Source organism: Xenia sp. Carnegie-2017, unplaced genomic scaffold (genome assembly GCF_021976095.1).
Source record: "Xenia sp. Carnegie-2017 unplaced genomic scaffold, XeniaSp_v1 HiC_scaffold_16, whole genome shotgun sequence".
Lineage (NCBI taxonomy): Eukaryota > Metazoa > Cnidaria > Anthozoa > Malacalcyonacea > Xeniidae > Xenia > Xenia sp. Carnegie-2017.
In genome coordinates this window covers 6,549,722-6,570,227 of record NW_025813469.1, presented here as the reverse complement: position 1 = coordinate 6,570,227, position 20,506 = coordinate 6,549,722, and the positions used below count along the sequence as shown (strand labels likewise).

The following is a 20,506-nucleotide window of genomic DNA, read 5'->3' as shown; positions in this document are numbered from 1 at the left end:
ATGAATTTACTCACAAAAATAAATTTGAATGTAAATCCCATGATGCGTCGCAATTATAGAAAAATAGGTACGCGTACATGCCACTGGTCACTGGCAAACTGGCGGCATTGGTCACTAATACTTTATCAGTGGTGGTAATATTGATTTTATCGTGGTGGTAAATTCTTCCATTGGTAATTTATGGCGATAACCATCAGCAACTTTTCAACTTTTACCATCAAGTTTTCACTCAAACGAGATCGCTTCTCTTTCATATTTTGGCTTGTTTCTTGAGCTAGTAGGAGGCTGTGTGCGTTGATACAAGAAAAACTTTGTTGTGCAGAGGAAGGTAAAGATATTTTACTCGCAGAATTACTATATATTTATCAACAAAGTAGTTCATACTACAGCGATGAAAAATATAAAGCGTCGTATTTAACGCAAACCTTGGTTAAACCAGGGTTAGTTGACACATGTGCACTTGTATAATATGTCCAAATGGACATGTTTTGTGGAATTCCCCTTCATTTGGTAAAATATTATCGCAGTGGGCCAAGATCGTCCCTCGTTTTGACAGTCATTTGCTATTCGTACTGGAGCTCTAGAATTTTACTGTTTTTAGTGGTAAATGTGACCAATTCCTCATTCGTTTTCTTGTTATTGTGTGATGCTTAACATAGCAAAACAAAGAGTAGCTATATAAATGTAATTTTCCTGCCACACTTACAAACATTTCATATGTCAGCTGCAAGACCCGTAACAGACTGTGACAAATTTTTGTTTGGTGAAAAAATTAAATTAGCATATCTTGTCGAGTCTCCATTTGTGAATATCCATTTGAGAAATGCTTGCAAGAATATGGGCTACAAGATTACAAGAATAGAATGCGGATTTGAAACGAAAGATTAGAATGCACATTGAACTCCAAAAACAATAGGAAGTAGGCTTTATAATGTGACTACAATTGACTACAGTTCATACATTGGTTCAATGGTTAGGGTATGGATTAGGTCAGGGTTAGATTATGGTTAGTGTAAGTGTTAAGGTTAGGGTTAGAATTGTTTAAAAGTTTCTTATAAACGTAGAATTAGTCAAACTCATCAACACTTTGTTATGCCCCTCGTAATATCCGTGACAATGTTAAAGATGTTTTATTTCTCTTCATAACTTTGTGTCTGCATATTTTCTACATAAACAAACTGCTTTAATATTTATGACAGATATTATAATTCGTAGATCGAGGTAGAAGAACTGCTTGAAAATGAAACTTCCAACATTGAAACAAAATCAAGCATGGCAGAAGAGAAACAACGACGCCAGGTTGAAGATAGCTTGATGAAATTGAACGTAGTTGAAGCACCTAGCATACGCTCGAGAGTTTTGGATGAGGACTCGTCAACCACTGAAAACATGAATGAGTCCAAGCATGTTTACGACGATAAAGGCTCTTGCGAGGTAGGCTGTTGCGACATATCGAATTATCGATAAATATCGGGGTTTTAAATATCGGTTTATCGATATTGGTTTTTCGGTATATCGATATATCGATGTACCGAAAATATCGAAAAATATGAAAATATTCGTTGTTACGATATATATAGTTATTATACATAGTTTTTAATTGTGTTTTGTTGGTTTTAATAGCTTTATAGCGGTTTTTAAATGGTTCTGTATACAATGTATTAGACAGACAATCTTGACCCAATCACACGTGCGGGTAATTGTCGGCTAAGGTTCAATTTGATCTATTTATGAATCATTGCGAACAACACTACAAAAACCCCAAAATATCCGAAAATATATCGTCATATCTATATTTTTTCGAAGCGGGATTTATCGAGCACAAAAGCGACGACACTTATCAATGGTGAAGGATTGTCCCTGTATGAAATATCTAAGTTATAAGATTCGGCTATGAAATGCACACTAAACGGCAAAATATGACGGAAAGTGGGTTTAGGAGGAAGGTATGCGAAATATGTTCTATCGTATGCCAGCAAAACAATGTAAATTTCTTGAAACAACGAAAATATAAAAATTCAATCTCTGCCACGAATATTTGTTAATTTGTGCAAAATTGCCATTTGACCATAGCTGGTGTATGGTAATTTCCTCAGTAAATATTAAACTCATGTAAATTTTTCTCCCATGACCACCCCTAAAAGTGAACTTTCGAAACACCATAAACACTACAGAATTGTTTGAAGATTGTTTTGGTGTCTGCTTATGAGAGGTTGTAAATAAGTTAATAGTAAGAGTATTGGCAGGGACCTAATAGCAGTGTCTGCTTTCGGGAGGTGTCCGTTAGTAGTAAAGTTCTGACTGATTTTGCTTATAGTTTCGTCTATAAAGTTTCTATAGGGTAACTAGTTTTTATAAATGAGAACAAGTAGTTGCGTTCTGTTTTTTGGCTTCTTCTGTGCTGCAGTGAGTGTTAATTCTGTTGAAAAGTGTTCGAATGTTGCTTATTTTGTGTTGTGTGGAATGATTACGGTTGAAATCAAGTATTTGGTCTGTAAGGGTATTTATGCCGTATACTTGTTTGTTTAGTCTTGTTGTGTTTTTTGTCTTTAGTGAAGGTTATCTTCTTTGTAGTATTTTTATGGTGTGTAGCATTTGTCCAGTTTTGGCTTTCTTGACTATGGCAAAGATATCGTCTTTATATCTATTCCATAGTCTGTCTGTTTCATCTGTGCTGTTGGTGACTGATTGTGTTTCGAGGTTTTGCACGACAGCTTTTGCGAGGAAGGTGTATAGTGGTGACCCCATTGATTCGCTGAAAGTTGTCTATAGTATGAGTTTTAGAAGAAGAATTCAGTGGAGAGGCAAAGGTTGAGTAAGTCTAGGATTTTATTTGTCTAGTTGTGTTGTTTGGCTATGTCTAATGGTATGGATGTGAAGAGTGATGTCACATTGTAATTAGATATCATGATTTTGTCTGGTCAATAGTTCATATGTATGTGATCCTGGAATTAAGAACAAGAATTGGAATGTACGACCTTTAAGAAAGTTTTGAAAACATGGGAAAATACAATTCACCAATCAAGTGAGTTCAATAAGTGGGAAATAAACGCATGAACAATCTTTGAGATTTAGGTGCGTGAAATATAAGTTTTGGAATTTAAGTGCTTTAACTATAGTCTTTGGATGTTAGGTGCATGAACTATAGTCTTTGGGAGCTCTTTCATGAACTATAGTCCTTCGGAGTAAGGTGCATGAACTATAGTCTTTGGTAATTAGATACATTAACTATTTTCTTTGGTGTTAGTTGCATGAACTAAACTCTTTGGGAAATAGACGCATGATCTTATAGTCTTTGCGAGTTACGTGCGTGAAATATAGTCTTTGGGAGTTAGGTGTATGAACTATAGTCGTTCCGAGTTTAGGTGCATGAAGAAGAATTTTGGGAGTTTAGTCTTTGAAGTTGGGTGTGTGAAAGATATTCTTTGAAAGTTAAGTTTGTGAACTATAGTCTTTGGGAGTTAGGTACATGAACTATATTGTTAAGATGCACGAACAATATACATATATATAGATTTTATAGCCTTTAGGTGCATGAACTAAAGTCTTTGTGAAATAGACACATTAGCTATAGTCTTTGGGAGTTAGGTGCATGGAAAATTTAACTGTCTTTTCAGCATATGAAGTTACCCCACGATGACACACACACACTATGATCAAACGAAACATTTTTCTTGCGAGCGCTTTATTAGCGATTAGAACCGATGGAACTCGATTACCATTTCATTTATTTCAACGGTGTCATGAGATCGTTTAAGTCGCATGAACTATAGTATTATAGAAATAGACGCATGAACAGTCATTGCGAGTTAGCAAAATTACTTTGTGCTCAGCAGTTCGAAGTAGGTGGCAAACTACTTTGAAACAACTTCACAATTTGCTAAAATTCTAATTCAAATTAGATAGCGGGGGGACAATCTAATTTCATAGAAAAAACCAATTGTAACTGAGCACGAATCTAATTAAACGACGACCTTTCCAATTATGAAAAGTAAATATACATGCGCGAAAGCGGAACGTATTCATAACGCTTCTTCTTGATTATAGACCAATGTTTCCAGTTTGGTAAGAACTGATCTTAGTGACTCCTTAGTGACTCCTAGTGACTCCTCAGTACAACATTACGTAATTTTTATTTCAGTTGACGTATTCGTCGTGTTTTTTAAAGGCAACTTTTCAAACAAAGTTTGTGGAGTTGGGTCATCCTCCAGTTGGATGTTGCTCTCTAACTGTACCTAATTTATTTGGTCATTCACAGGTACACGTGACTTGTTTATATTAAACGGAGGCCTGGGCACTAGTTCATATTTTGCCATGTTATGTATTTAAGTTGTATCCACGCCTATTGATCACTTTATTTAAACATTAAAATGTTTTATTTTCTTGAACCTGAGATGATTTGTTATGTTCTGAGGTGTTAAAAATTAACTTTGAGATTGAAAAGTAATTAAAACTACGATTAGCTTTATCTAAGTTCCCCAAAATGCTTTACTCTCTATCCCTACCCCCCCGCCTTAAAAAAAGTGTATCGTGAAACATAATTGTTGTTTTTATAAAAGAACCGAGATGCTTTAAAAAAAATTCATTTTGTCTTACGGTGAATTTCGTTTAAATCAGGCAATGTCTGTTATTCTATGCAACACGAAACTCGACTGCGATATGGCAAAGGAACGCGGAATTGTCGCAGAAATTTTATCTTTCAAACATTTCGAGGAGGAGCTCAATTCACTTTTGGCGAGATCTTCACTAGTTTCTAGACAGGTTTGTGTGTCTATTTTACGAGGGAGAGATTGGGCACTATTGGAAAGGAGAGGAAGGGTGGGGGAGCTTAGCAACTAGAGAGAGGACACGGGACCTTTGAAAATGCAATAGATTTCTATTGTTATTCATGGACGTTCACGTCGAAGATGATGAAAACATTTACAGTTTCGAACTTTGAAAAATCCCATGTCAGCAAATAGTAAAGCAGCATATTTAATATTGTAGTGCCTTCGAGAAACAGACGTTGATGGTCAACGGTAATATACAAGAACTTGAGGATAAAAATCACGAGGAACGCGATTTGTTTCAAAAGTACATCAGCAACATGGCATCGTAAGAAGATGGTGGACGAGCTTACAGGAATGGCTTACCATCCAGGTATACTTGCGATCGGACTTATAGCGCGTGCAAATATTTGTTGTACATATAGGATATTGTGTCCCCCAATGATCCGTTTGTAACCTTTACGCAGCGGAATTTGTAGCGTTGTTGGTGTAAATCATTCGTAACTTGAGTTGAATAACAAAACATATTCGTTCATTTAACCACGATTTTAAAATCTTTACTTTGGAGGAAAAATTGCGTTTTGAATCAAGTTCCAAAACATAGCAAAAACTTTTGCTGGAAAATTTCGAACACTCGTTCTGTATCGTTCAAGTCATTGAGACTTCAGTGTTTACTGCTGGCGTAACGGACTTCTTAGTCGCGATAACCTTATTTTCTTGCGCATTTGTTGAAAATTGATGCAGTTGTTTAAAATAAGTGTCATTAATTAACATGTTGTCACGTGACATCAAGTAGATGTTTGCGCAGATGCTTTTGTACGCTTAACACTTTGGTGGAAATGGTTTTTATCAAACTGAATAACATACACAGAAAGAAAATGCATCGAACATTTCATAAACAAGAATCAACTTAATGTTTCAACTACATTTTGATTTGCGTTGTAAAAGTCATCACTGCTTGCGCGCATTCCTCCGAGAGCCATTTTGAGCAAGCACTTCGCATTCTTTATTATTCACATCGTGAAGTTTCTCCAGCTCAACTGAGCAACATAATTTCTTGGACAATGAGAGCGACTGCAATGGAGAGAAGCATTGTATGGTTAAATGAAACGAAGCAATAACGGTAAAGTCCAGATTTGTGCTACCTTCGGCGGCAACGCAGCCATGTATTTCATTCTGTTGTTAATTTCTTTTCAATTTCGGCTTGAGGAATAACTTCTGTTACCAAACCGTAGTTACAAGCTTCGACCGCAGTCAGTTTCTTTTCCAACGAGTAACATCTCATTCGCCTGAGTGCAAATTAATAAGAAATGTGTGACAATCATACCTTACCTCTTAACTGCATTAAGATAACAATACCTTGTTAAAAATTGAGTTAACTAAGCAAAAAGAACAGGGCTCAAAATAACGGCCAGGCAACGGACAATGATTTTCAAAAATACCTATGTATCGGTAACATTTTCAGTTTTCCCATAATAATTTATTATTCGGCTTTCCTTTCAATATGTTTTGCAATATTGAGCGTCAATTTTACATACGTAAAAACCATGCTTTCTCTAGTAAGTATATGCTGGCTAGGGGCTTGTTGCATTGAAGGTTACGATTCCGTTCTCGTAAAGTGTGTCGTGGTCAGCTTTGGGTAATGAGGATTTCAATATTATAATGAGACCGTGCGTAGTGATGTCGGAAGCGCTTAGTTAAAAATGTTTTTTCATATTATCGACGAAAATTATGTATATTAATGTGACGATACAAAAACTGACTTTGACCAAGCCAAAATGAAATTGACCTTTCACGAAAACACTATAATTAATGCATTCCAACACATTTTCCACTTAAAAACAACTTTTAGAAAATGAGGATTCCACCCCTGAAAATGAATTTTATAATATTTCCATAATTTCACCAAAGACTATAATTCATGTATTTGAACACATTTTCCACATCAAAAAGAACTTTGACAAAATAATCGAGTCCACCCCCCCTGAAAATGAATTTTATAATATTTCCATACTTTCACCAAAAGACTATAATTCATGCATTTGAACACATTTTCCACAACAAAAAGAACTTTTATAGAAATAGGGATTCCACCCCCCCTGAAAATGAATTTAATCTTAGTTCCATTATTTTACCAAAAGACTATAATTCATGCATTTGAACACATTTTCCACATCCAAAAGAACTTTTAGAAAAATCGAGTCACCCCCCCTTAAAAAAGAATTTTATCATATTTCCATATTTTCATCAAACGATTATAATTATGCATTGATGCATATAACGACTATAAAAAATGTTCAGGTTTAAATAAGGTCGAGATAGATAGTTCACTATACCACGACGAAAAATTGCATGTAATTTACAAACTCTTGGCGTCACGTTCATTTGCTATAATAAAATTTACAATAAATATTTTTTTATTATTGATTGAACTATGGACGAATAAGAAAATTCATATCTAGAAATGACATGAATGAAAGGCAAAAGTAAATAAAAAATGTGACTATTTTTGACCAATGACATTAGGATGTTGATAGTGGTTACAATGGATGATAGTGGATAATTATAGACATGCTTTCAAAATGGCGTATGCTGAACAATTTTATTTTCAGTCAACTTGGAGCACACTTAATCATTTTATGGCAAGAATAGGTAAATGTTGGCTGAACTGTATAAAATAAGGCGTTCAAGGATGCAATTCGGAAGCGTAAAAAAAGACTTGAGGCATATGCAAGAGAACTATCTTCACGTAGCAGACTGACATTTGTGGTGAATTCACTGAATTGTTCTGGAAGCTAACAGTTATTGGTTGTTATTCTGGCTATGTGAAACCAATCTATCTGCATGAGTTCTATCATGATTTTAAACAGCAAATCGATGCGTTGCGTATGAGTTGTATCGACCAGCTTACTACACAGTCAACACTTCACCAATTTGGAATTTGAAACATTTTGGTGATAAGAATTTTATACCGACGTATCCCTGCGATAAAAGACTCACAAGAAAAACTGTTTTGTTCAGAGTAAGGTAAAATATTTTACTCTCTGATTGCCTAAATATTCTTTGAGTATTTAAAACTGGCTCATATAAGACCATACATGTATGTAGTTAATGGGATCTACATTTTAGCTAGCGTGTGCAATATTTTTATAAGTAAAACGATGCACGGTAGTGAGGTAACTTAGTGATTAAATGTACTTGAAAGCCGAGGGAGATTTTGTAGTAAAAGTCACAAGACTTGTAGCACCGAGGGACTTTAGCTAACCTGCCAGGGCTTTCAAGTGCATTTGATTGCCAAAATGTTTTAGTCAGTGCTTCACACACTGTTTATAAATTTGGATCTGCAGCTATTATTACCTAAGTGAAGATCTATTGATTGTCATGCTTTATTTTATCTCCATGTTTTTTATATTTTCACCATCATAAGTTGAACATTTGAGTTACCTTGCATGAGTCGTTTTACTTAAAATATGTTCTTTAACAATTTTGGTTCATCATTGTTTTTGTTTTCTTGTAATTGATTTTATTTAGTATTTGTTAATATTGCAACTAAAATATTAACTCGTTTCAGTCTCCGCTTGCTGAAATCAAGATGGCTTCTAACCTTGAACATTTCAAACATTACAACTCAATGGTTGAAACCAATGAACTATTTAATCAAGTTACATTTGTTTCATCGTGTGCAATTCCTCTTTATGGATATCAAAGATATAGACAGTTATTCAAGAATGAAATAAAATATAGAATGTTTTCATTTGTTGATTTGACATACAGATTGGTTTGTTTACCTCCCAAAAAGGGAGGAAATTTGTTCACAGCGAACATAAATGCAGTCTTTACAATGTTTTTTAGCTGTCTTGTCATAAATATCGAAAATGTTTAATGATTGATAATATTTTTAATTGTTTAACTAAATGAGTTTGTCTTATGCTTCATTAGAAACTGATGGAAGCTTTGAATAATTTTGGTCAAAAACGGCAGATAAATCCTGGGGATGGGGGATGAAGCTTTCTATGTTTACAGATATATACCATTGTCAATTTATAGATTAATATAAAAATTTTTGATGCTATGAGATGGTCTCATCAATGTGCAACAATTGAACTGGATTTCCAACTTCCTGAGAGATTCAACCTCACGCTAGGTAAGTTTTGCCAGTAAGCTTTTCGTTGAATAACCTCACTCGGTCTTGATACTTAATTTATTTAACCAACAGTGACATGATTATTTGTTTCTATAGAAACCTATTGTTATATATTTATATGCTTATATATACTATATACTTATATGCAGCCTGCTACATTGCTGAACACTGAAAGTCCCACCTGCATTCAAACTCGCCAAAACAAACCCACCCATATAAGTATATAGTTACATTTAATATTGCAATCAGATAATTGCAATATAATAGTTAATAGTCCATGCATGTATCCCTGTGCATCCATCCCCCCCATGTAAATATCATTGATAATGGCTCACAAACATATGTAAGCCTGTGTATTATAGTCAGAGGATTACGGCACAGTTTAAGTTTCCATGAAATTGTAGATCTTTACAAATTGTAACAATTTAGTAATTTATCAATATTCTATTACTCTATTGACAGTGGTGAAGGAGATATAAAATTACATCCTGTTATTATTCATCGAGCTATTGTAGGTTCAGTTGAAAAATGATTGCTATTCTTGCTGAAAGCTTTGGTGGAAAATGGTGAGTGTTTTCTTGGCTCATGCCAGAGCTTAAAGCAAATGAAATGTCCTTAAATGTTAAATTAAAATGATACAAAGTTTCTTAATTGTTTGGAAATTTTTATCATTTTACTCTACTTTACTTTATTTCAAAATTTTGACGCACTGCATTTTCTGTTATTTTCTAGGATTTTATGGCTTTCTCCCCATCAAGTTGTAGTAATTCCTGTCAGTAGTAAATATGATGATTATGCCGAACCGGTAAATTTAATTTGGTAAGCCTTAGATCGAACTTGCACAGGCTAATGCAAACTCAGCTATGGACAAATTGTTGCTATTTTATGAATTGGAATTTTTGTCCTTTTTTTATTGACATTTTGGTCATGTTTAGATTCAAAAGAAGTTCCATGCAGCTGGTTATCGTGTTGATACAGACTTGGATCACGGATCAACACTAAATAAGAAAGTTCGCAATGCACAACTTTCACAGTACAACTTCATTCTTGGTATGAATAAGTCTTTTAAATTATTTTTATTTACTGTACAAATAAATAGAAATTAAAATGGTTTGGAACCACTGTTGGTGTTCAGAGTTTACTGACGTTTCCACAACATTAGTCAGGTTCGCCGTATTTGTTCTCTAGACGTCATGACAGAGAGGAAAATATGTGGATGTTTTAGTTTGTGTGGTATACTTATTAATTGTTCGCTTGTAAGCCGTTTATAAGGTGCTGATATTTGTATTCTGTTCAATGATTTTTGTTTTGAGTTTGTTAACCTACTTTCTAACGTAAGTCGTTGTCTATAGTCAGTGCTGTTTGTAATGTTGTGCATTGTGATGCTCACTTGTCAGTACTCGTTGTTCTTGGTAGTCAGTTGATGTGCGAGTTGTAAAATGTAAGGTATTATCGTTTGCTGTTGTTGGATTGTTTGTTGTTTGTGTTTTGTTTGTTTGTTTTGTGTTCATTGTCTTTTAAGTGTTGTCTATTTTAAAAGCAAAATAGATGTTCATTTTATTACTAAATGCGATTGGTTAAATGGTTTTATGTTGTTTTTAAACAGTTGTTGGTGAAAAGAGACGGTCTCAGACACGGTCAACGTCAGAACACGTGACAACAAAGTACTCGGTGAAAAATCGGTCATGGCCGTGATCGAACGCTTGCGAGATTTAGTCAGCTCACGAAGTCTGACAAGCGAAGATTTTTGAAGTAAAACAACATTTTTATGGTAAAGATAAAATGAATTTACTCACAAAAATAAATTTGAATGTAAATCCCATGATGCGTCGCAATTATAGAAAAATAGGTACGCGTACATGCCACTGGTCACTGGCAAACTGGCGGCATTGGTCACTAATACTTTATCAGTGGTGGTAATATTGATTTTATCGTGGTGGTAAATTCTTCCATTGGTAATTTATGGCGATAACCATCAGCAACTTTTCAACTTTTACCATCAAGTTTTCACTCAAACGAGATCGCTTCTCTTTCATATTTTGGCTTGTTTCTTGAGCTAGTAGGAGGCTGTGTGCGTTGATACAAGAAAAACTTTGTTGTGCAGAGGAAGGTAAAGATATTTTACTCGCAGAATTACTATATATTTATCAACAAAGTAGTTCATACTACAGCGATGAAAAATATAAAGCGTCGTATTTAACGCAAACCTTGGTTAAACCAGGGTTAGTTGACACATGTGCACTTGTATAATATGTCCAAATGGACATGTTTTGTGGAATTCATTTGGTAAAATATTATCGCAGTGGGCCAAGATCGTCCCTCGTTTTGACAGTCATTTGCTATTCGTACTGGAGCTCTAGAATTTTACTGTTTTTAGTGGTAAATGTGACCAATTCCTCATTCGTTTTCTTGTTATTGTGTGATGCTTAACATAGCAAAACAAAGAGTAGCTATATAAATGTAATTTTCCTGCCACACTTACAAACATTTCATATGTCAGCTGCAAGACCCGTAACAGACTGTGACAAATTTTTTGTTTGGTGAAAAAATTAACATATCTTGTCGAGTCTCCATTTGTGAATATCCATTTGAGAAATGCTTGCAAGAATATGGGCTACAAGATTACAAGAATAGAATGCGGATTTGAAACGAAAGATTAGAATGCACATTGAACTCCAAAAACAATAGGAAGTAGGCTTTATAATGTGACTACAATTGACTACAGTTCATACATTGGTTCAATGGTTAGGGTATGGATTAGGTCAGGGTTAGATTATGGTTAGTGTAAGTGTTAAGGTTAGGGTTAGAATTGTTTAAAAGTTTCTTATAAACGTAGAATTAGTCAAACTCATCAACACTTTGTTATGCCCCTCGTAATATCCGTGACAATGTTAAAGATGTTTTATTTCTCTTCATAACTTTGTGTCTGCATGCTTTAATATTTATGACAGATATTATAATTCGTAGATCGAGGTAGAAGAACTGCTTGAAAATGAAACTTCCAACATTGAAACAAAATCAAGCATGGCAGAAGAGAAACAACGACGCCAGGTTGAAGATAGCTTGATGAAATTGAACGTAGTTGAAGCACCTAGCATACGCTCGAGAGTTTTGGATGAGGACTCGTCAACCACTGAAAACATGAATGAGTCCAAGCATGTTTACGACGATAAAGGCTCTTGCGAGGTAGGCTGTTGCGACATATCGAATTATCGATAAATATCGGGGTTTTAAATATCGGTTTATCGATATTGGTTTTTCGGTATATCGATATATCGATGTACCGAAAATATCGAAAAATATGAAAATATTCGTTGTTACGATATATATAGTTATTATACATAGTTTTAATTGTGTTTTGTTGGTTTTAATAGCTTTATAGCGGTTTTTAAATGGTTCTGTATACAATGTATTAGACAGACAATCTTGACCCAATCACACGTGCGGGGTAATTGTCGGCTAAGGTTCAATTTGATCTATTTATGAATCATTGCGAACAACACTACAAAAAAAACCCAAAAATATCCGAAAATATATCGTCATATCTATATTTTTTTCGAAGCGGGATTTATCGAGCACAAAAGCGACGACACTTATCAATGGTGAAGGATTGTCCCTGTATGAAATATCTAAGTTATAAGATTCGGCTATGAAATGCACACTAAACGGCAAAATATGACGGAAAGTGGGTTTAGGAGGAAGGTATGCGAAATATGTTCTATCGTATGCCAGCAAAAACAATGTAAATTTCTTGAAACAACGAAAATATAAAAATTCAATCTCTGCCACGAATATTTGTTAATTTGTGCAAAATTGCCATTTGACCATAGCTGGTGTATGGTAATTTCCTCAGTAAATATTAAACTCATGTAAATTTTTCTCCCATGACCACCCCTAAAGTGAACTTTCGAAACACCATAAACACTACAGAATTGTTTGAAGATTGTTTTGGTGTCTGCTTATGAGAGGTTGTAAATAAGTTAATAGTAAGAGTATTGGCAGGGACCTAATAGCAGTGTCTGCTTTCGGGAGGTGTCCGTTAGTAGTAAAGTTCTGACTGATTTTGCTTATAGTTTCGTCTATAAAGTTTCTATAGGGTAACTAGTTTTTATAAATGAGAACAAGTAGTTGCGTTCTGTTTTTTGGCTTCTTCTGTGCTGCAGTGAGTGTTAATTCTGTTGAAAAGTGTTCGAATGTTGCTTATTTTGTGTTGTGTGGAATGATTACGGTTGAAATCAAGTATTTGGTCTGTAAGGGTATTTATGCCGTATACTTGTTTGTTTAGTCTTGTTGTGTTTTTTTGTCTTTAGTGAAGGTTATCTTCTTTGTAGTATTTTTATGGTGTGTAGCATTTGTCCAGTTTTGGCTTTCTTGACTATGGCAAAGATATCGTCTTTATATCTATTCCATAGTCTGTCTGTTTCATCTGTGCTGTTGGTGACTGATTGTGTTTCGAGGTTTTGCACGACAGCTTTTGCGAGGAAGGTGTATAGTGGTGACCCCATTGATTCGCTGAAAGTTGTCTATAGTATGAGTTTTAGAAGAAGAATTCAGTGGAGAGGCAAAGGTTGAGTAAGTCTAGGATTTTATTTGTCTAGTTGTGTTGTTTGGCTATGTCTAATGGTATGGATGTGAAGAGTGATGTCACATTGTAATTAGATATCATGATTTTGTCTGGTCAATAGTTCATATGTATGTGATCCTGGAATTAAGAACAAGAATTGGAATGTACGACCTTTAAGAAAGTTTTTGAAAACATGGGAAAATACAATTCACCAATCAAGTGAGTTCAATAAGTGGGAAATAAACGCATGAACAATCTTTGAGATTTAGGTGCGTGAAATATAAGTTTTGGAATTTAAGTGCTTTAACTATAGTCTTTGGATGTTAGGTGCATGAACTATAGTCTTTGGGAGCTCTTTCATGAACTATAGTCCTTCGGAGTAAGGTGCATGAACTATAGTCTTTGGTAATTAGATACATTAACTATTTTCTTTGGTGTTAGTTGCATGAACTAAACTCTTTGGGAAATAGACGCATGATCTTATAGTCTTTGCGAGTTACGTGCGTGAAATATAGTCTTTGGGAGTTAGGTGTATGAACTATAGTCGTTCCGAGTTTAGGTGCATGAAGAAGAATTTTGGGAGTTTAGTCTTTGAAGTTGGGTGTGTGAAAGATATTCTTTGAAAGTTAAGTTTGTGAACTATAGTCTTTGGGAGTTAGGTACATGAACTATATTGTTAAGATGCACGAACAATATACATATATATAGATTTTATAGCCTTTAGGTGCATGAACTAAAGTCTTTGTGAAATAGACACATTAGCTATAGTCTTTGGGAGTTAGGTGCATGGAAAATTTAACTGTCTTTTCAGCATATGAAGTTACCCCACGATGACACACACACACTATGATCAAACGAAACATTTTTCTTGCGAGCGCTTTATTAGCGATTAGAACCGATGGAACTCGATTACCATTTCATTTATTTCAACGGTGTCATGAGATCGTTTAAGTCGCATGAACTATAGTATTATAGAAATAGACGCATGAACAGTCATTGCGAGTTAGCAAAATTACTTTGTGCTCAGCAGTTCGAAGTAGGTGGCAAACTACTTTGAAACAACTTCACAATTTGCTAAAATTCTAATTCAAATTATATAGCGGGGGGACAATCTAATTTCATAGAAAAAACCAATTGTAACTGAGCACGAATCTAATTAAACGACGACCTTTCCAATTATGAAAAGTAAATATACATGCGCGAAAGCGGAACGTATTCATAACGCTTCTTCTTGTTTATAGACCAATGTTTCCAGTTTGGTAAGAACTGATCTTAGTGACTCCTTAGTGACTCCTAGTGACTCCTCAGTACAACATTACGTAATTTTTATTTCAGTTGACATATTCGTCGTGTTTTTTAAAGGCAACTTTTCAAACGAAGTTTGTGGAGTTGGGTCATCCTCCAGTTGGATGTTGCTCTCTAACTGTACCTAATTTATTTGGTCATTCACAGGTACACGTGACTTGTTTATATTAAACGGAGGCCTGGGCACTAGGTCATATTTTGCCATGTTATGTATTTGAGTTGTATCCACGCCTATTGATCACTTTATATAAACATTAAAATGTTTTCTTTTCTTGAACCTGAGAGGATGTGTTATGTTCTGAGGTGTTAAAATTAACTGTGAGATTGAAAAGTAATTAAAACTACGAATAGCTTTATCTAAGTTCCCAAAATGCTTTACTCCCTATCCCTACCCCCGCCTTAAAAAAGTGTATCGTGAAACATAATTGTTGTTTTATAAAGAACCGAGATGCTTTAAAAAATTCATTTTGTCTTACGGTGAATTTCCTTTAAATCAGGCAATGTCTGTTATTCTATGCAACACGAAACTCGACTGCGACATGGCAAAGGAACGCGGAATTGTCGCAGAAATTTTATCTTTCAAACATTTCGAGGAGGAGCTCAATTCACTTTTGGCGAGATCTTCACTAGTTTCTAGACAGGTTTGTGTGTCTATTTTACGAGGGAGAGATTGGGCACTATTGGAAAGGAGAGGAAGGGGTGGGCGGAGCTTAGCAACTAGAGAGAGGACACGGGACCTTTGAAAATGCAATAGATTTCTATTGTTATTCATGGACGTTCACGTCGAAGATGATGAAAACATTTACAGTTTCGAACTTTGAAAAATCCCATGTCAGCAAATAGTAAAGCAGCATATTTAATATTGTAGTGCCTTCGAGAAACAGACGTTGATGGTCAACGGTAATATACAAGAACTTGAGGATAAAAATCACGAGGAACGCGATTTGTTTCAAAAGTACATCAGCAACATGGCATCGTAAGAAGATGGTGGACGAGCTTACAGGAATGGCTTACCATCCAGGTATACTTGCGATCGGACTTATAAAGACTGCAACGGAAGAGCGCATTCCATTAATTAACACACGTGACATCAAGTAGAAGATGCTTTGTACGCTTAACACTTTGGTGGCAAACTGGAGGTGATTTGCGTTGTACAATTCCTTTTTGAGCAAGCACTTCGCATTCTTTATTATTCACATCGTGAAGTTTCTCCAGCTCAACTGAGCAACATAATTTCTTGGACAATGAGAGCGACTGCAATGGAGAGAAGCATTGTATGGTTAAATGAAACGAAGCAATAACGGTAAAGTCCAGATTTGTGCTACCTTCGGCGGCAACGCAGCCATGTATTTCATTCTGTTGTTAATTTCTTTTCAATTTCGGCTTGAGGAATAACTTCTGTTACCAAACCGTAGTTACAAGCTTCGACCGCAGTCAGTTTCTTTTCCAACGAGTAACATCTCATTCGCCTGAGTGCAGTCATACCCATTCAATAGACTACCTTTCATACCCATTCAATAGACTACCAGTCATACCCATTCAATAGACTACCTTTTCTAACCATAACCAGCCATTTATTCAGTGGTTTGTCTCTAACCATTACCAGTCATACCATTCAATAGAGCACCTCTTCTAACCATGACCAGCCATTTATTCAAAGGTTTATCTCTAACCATTACCAGTCATACCCATTCAATAGGCCACCACTGTATAACTAGTCAATTATTTTAACCATTGCCAGTCATTCTAATTCAATTTATATATTGACAGATGTACAATGAGTTGATTGTCGCACTAAAGCAAGCAAGAGATGATAATTCGGTTGTGACATTAATAACAGGAGCTGGAAAATATTTCTGTAGTGGCAATGATCTCACTAACTTTATGAACATTCCTCCTGAAGGTCCAGAAAAACTTGCTGCTGATAGTAAAGAAATATTGAGGTGAAAAGCAACAAAGATTAACCTGTTTCACATGAAAGTTCATCAACATGTCTCCCTTCATAATTTTAGAGAATTTGTTGCAACTTTTATCGACTTCCCAAAACCCATCGTGGCTGCAGTCAATGGACCAGCAGTTGGAATATCTGTGACAATACTTGGTCTAATTGATATCGTATATGCTTCTGATGTTGCGACATTTCACACACCCTTTATGACGTTCACTGATCTGATAATAGACTTGATATAGCTTCTATAGGTAGCAAAAGTGAAGCCTAATTATATATGCAAAATGCACTTCCGGGTACCACAAGAGATACAAATTTCTATAGAAATGTATGGCGGATAACTTTTATATACATAGATTTTCGAATATTTAAGGCATTTCGTGACCTTTTACTTATCTCAAACATCTGTCATGGATAAAACAAAATATCGGCGTTCGTGTTCAATTGAAAATTGCGCGTGCAAGAATCGAATTTGCCCCATCGTTGCGAAGGCAAGATAATTCACAGCTCATTTTCCAAGTTCAGAGGCAGTTATGATCTAGAATGAGTTTCGATGCTTAAAAATTCGTTTTGTACCTTTCTTTTATCATTTTTATTATCTAGACGTTGTATGTTACTTTTGCCGTGACTTCATTAGCAGGGTACTGTTGTTTTAGAACAAGACAAATTTACTAAGCTTTCTTCCTCACTTTATTCTTATTTTCATTTCCGTTTTATTTTACAGAGATAATTTAATCACCACGCCTAATATATAATTAGGCTTCACTTTTGCTACCTATAGAAGCTATATCCAGTCTATTATCAGATCAGTGATGACGTTAGGGCAAAGTCCTGAAGCTTGCTCTTCGTACCCATTGAGTTCTATAATAACTGGAGGGAAAAGGGCCTGGACCCCGTGGTCAAAAACATGGCGGTAATGGCAGATTTTGGTTGTCAAAACTTCCACTTTGAGAAAAATTTTAACATTCGCTCCCTCCCGAATCCGGATCTCTATTACTGCTTATATCAATGACAACCAGCGAAAACAACCACGATACCGTAAGCATAAAATATTGAAAATAATGCTACAGGTTTTGTGAAATAGACACACACATTTAAATGAGGTAAATCTACTGTAAAATAACGTATATTTTTCAAGTAATGCTTTAGCTAAGAAATAAATATCAAACGGCATTCTTTACACTTTCAATGTGTTGTTAAGCTTTAATGCATAATCCCATGCAAAATACTTGTGTTTTTGACTGTTTGATAACAGCTTGGTGCAACTGTCTTTCCTGAATAGATGGGTAAATCTTAGTTAAAACGTCCAAAAGGAGTTAGAAAAGTTAGCTTACCCCTACGACTTAAGTCGACTGGAAATATATTATAAGTAGGTATGAAATTTTTTTTTAGTTTTTTTTGGTAGGATTGATTCTGGGTGTCTTATAAGGTATTATGATGTTTTGATAAATCTACTGAGAACTTATGAAGAAAATATCTTGAACTAGGAGAGCAAAAGAACGAAATTCAGAAATTCTATAATCATGTTGCTGGTTCTGTTTTGAGCCAAGATATTAGAAACTGGATTGTCATTGACAACCATGGATCTACTACTGAACAGAACTACATTAATTTCCCATTGAAAATATGATTTCTTAAATTAAAGTGCATTGGTTTCTCTGACATAACACTTTTCTTATTGCTGCATGAAGACAAACCTGTTTAAATAATTATAATGTAGGTGAAGATTTTAGCATGTTGTATAATTGTTATTGTACAGTCATTATTTATAATATTATGGCCTTGTGTAATGTATGTCAAGAAGAACATATTAATTCTCAAAATGCTAACCTTCTTGCACTATTTTCTCTTGTGTCCTTACAAATTACTAGTACCTATACTAATTTTTTCTAGGTTCAAACAACTTGACAAACTTTTGAATTTTACATTATGCCTTTGAATTTTTCTTTTTGTCTTTTGGTAAAAATATCAGTGAATGACTTAAAAATCAAGTTTTCTAAAATAGTATTTTGTACAAAGAAACTATACATAATTAGAAAAGTCTCATGTTGAAGACAGATATCACTTCTTTTACTACATTGCTACTAAATGATATCGTTTAAATGATATCGTAATTCTTCAAAAGACATAAAAGTTCTATGCCATCAATTTTGCTTCTTACACATTCAACTTCATTGCAACCAATGCATCTTATGTGAATTTTTAATCACCTGAAATTGAAAACGTATGGATTTTGACAGATGATGCAGTACTATATTTAATGTTTCATGCATGTCATCATTAGCTTTTCTTGAGCAAATATTTCAAGGTAGGAGCATAATTTGGCATATTATTGAACAAAGTAGTTTTATCTTGATTTTGATGTACTAACCTGTTTACTATAACAAACAATTCACTTACAGAAACACCCGATGGCATTTATAAAACTTTTAGCATAAAGCAAACCCTTAAACACCATCATCATGATTGTTCATAATCTGTCAAATTGTCCAGGCTAGCTGTTTAATACAGGTATTTTTTATTGTACGACATGCACCAAAAAGTTCATTAATTAATCCTGCACTGCATTTGATTTCAATACAGCTCTGTTCTTAATATTTGCTTCATGTTTTCAGAAAAATATCATGAAAAATCCTCTATTTCTTGGAGGTAAAGTCAGTTGAAACAAGGAGTTTTAAGACATGCGTATCTCGATAAGAATTGGTTGCTTTGCCTCGTCTAGCAAGCGATTAAGTAAAGAACAAATAAGACTGGATATACATAACTTAAATTATAACTTAGAAGTAAAACATTCACAAAATATATACCATCACACTTCAAGTATTGACTTAAAACAAAACACTGAACACTTTAAATGGTAAACAATCTTACGTTGCTCACCGGTGTCATGAAATGTTTTCTTTTCTGGCATTACTTCAGCATCCGTACACCAAACAAGTTTGCAGCATGTTTTAAAAATAAAATTTCTAAAGTTTTGTGCTTCGCATTGAAATTTTATATAATCGCAATTGTGGTTGTCAAATCCGGGTGGGCGAAAAAAATTTCATTTTATGAGCCCGCGTCTTTCCGCTGACTTTGACAACCAAAATCCGCCATGTTTTTGACCACGCGGCCGCGCTAATAATTTATAGTAATTTGGTTGACGTTTCCTCCAGTTATTATAGAGCTCAATGTTCGTACCTCTTTCCAAAGATCATGGGTTATGCAAAGGACGTCACATCTACTATCTGTCCCAGTCCACTTTCAATTAACCCTGTCATATTGATGCTGGACGAAAGTTGGTTTCTTGTTTAACATCCTCCTAACACCATTAACCTCCTCCTTTAACATCCTCGTTTAAATTCAAAACTCTTTTCATCATCACAGCATGAATGCCGTCAATTTAAAATTCATATAACAAACGTCCTCGACCCATTCTTTGGTTCTCAAAATAACGGCCGAAATGTTTTCGTTCAAGACGAAAGGTCAATTTCATTTTGGCTTGGTCAAAGTCAGTTTTTGTATCGTCACATTAATATACATAATTTTCGTCAATAATGTGAAAAACATTTTTAACTAAGCGCTTCTGACATCACTACGCATGGTCTCACTATAATATTGAAATCCTCGTTACGCAAAGCATAAAATCTATTGTATTTAATTATTGGTGGATGCCCTTTCTTTGTTTGTTATTCCCTTAAGACACACATGAAAACCAAGAATTGCTGTTTTCAAAACTATTATTAATGTTCGCCTGATAAGATGAAGACAAGAAAGAGCGACACGCGGCTTTCGCTGAA

The 20,506-nt window shown here is 34.8% G+C and overlaps 1 protein-coding gene and 1 long non-coding RNA gene across 10 annotated transcripts; both read left to right on the top strand.

The window, feature by feature from the left end:
* The first annotated feature begins 215 nt into the window (after nucleotides 1-215).
* LOC124436232 (enoyl-CoA delta isomerase 2-like) lies at nucleotides 216-20,502 on the top strand. Of its 8 annotated transcripts, none has more exons than XM_046986178.1 (8): nucleotides 335-510; nucleotides 11,197-11,289; nucleotides 11,878-12,096; nucleotides 14,837-14,926; nucleotides 15,277-15,420; nucleotides 15,648-15,800; nucleotides 16,550-16,722; nucleotides 16,792-17,034. In XM_046986178.1, the coding sequence occupies exons 1-6, from the start codon at nucleotides 478-480 to the stop codon at nucleotides 15,681-15,683; spliced, it is 615 nt and encodes a 204-aa protein (XP_046842134.1). In that variant the 5' UTR covers nucleotides 335-477; the 3' UTR covers nucleotides 15,684-15,800; nucleotides 16,550-16,722; nucleotides 16,792-17,034. The 8 variants fall into 8 exon arrangements, with proteins under 8 accessions (XP_046842138.1, XP_046842134.1, XP_046842131.1 ...); XM_046986175.1 differs by having other exon boundaries at nucleotides 14,810-14,926; XM_046986177.1 differs by lacking the exons at nucleotides 16,550-16,722; nucleotides 16,792-17,034 and adding an exon at nucleotides 20,409-20,502 and having other exon boundaries at nucleotides 14,810-14,926.
* On the top strand, nucleotides 7,756-10,899 carry LOC124436251. Of its 2 annotated transcripts, none has more exons than XR_006945252.1 (6): nucleotides 7,756-7,793; nucleotides 8,814-8,910; nucleotides 9,643-9,729; nucleotides 9,846-9,960; nucleotides 10,517-10,681; nucleotides 10,752-10,899. It is a non-coding gene; the product is annotated as an uncharacterized LOC124436251 (long non-coding RNA). The 2 variants fall into 2 exon arrangements; XR_006945251.1 differs by having other exon boundaries at nucleotides 7,761-7,788.
* Nucleotides 20,503-20,506: the final 4 nt, after the last annotated feature.

What these genes read in the sequence shown, in the direction of transcription:
- LOC124436232 (XM_046986177.1), top strand. Translation starts at nt 478, where the DNA reads ATGGACATGTTTTGTGGAATTCCCCTTCATTTG. An exon ending in GAATTTTACTGTTTTTAGTG is followed by an intron (nt 11,290 to 11,877) that starts GTAAATGTGACC and finishes TATAATTCGTAG; the next exon opens with ATCGAGGTAGAAGAACTGCT. An exon ending in ATTTATTTGGTCATTCACAG is followed by an intron (nt 14,927 to 15,276) that starts GTACACGTGACT and finishes CCTTTAAATCAG; the next exon opens with GCAATGTCTGTTATTCTATG.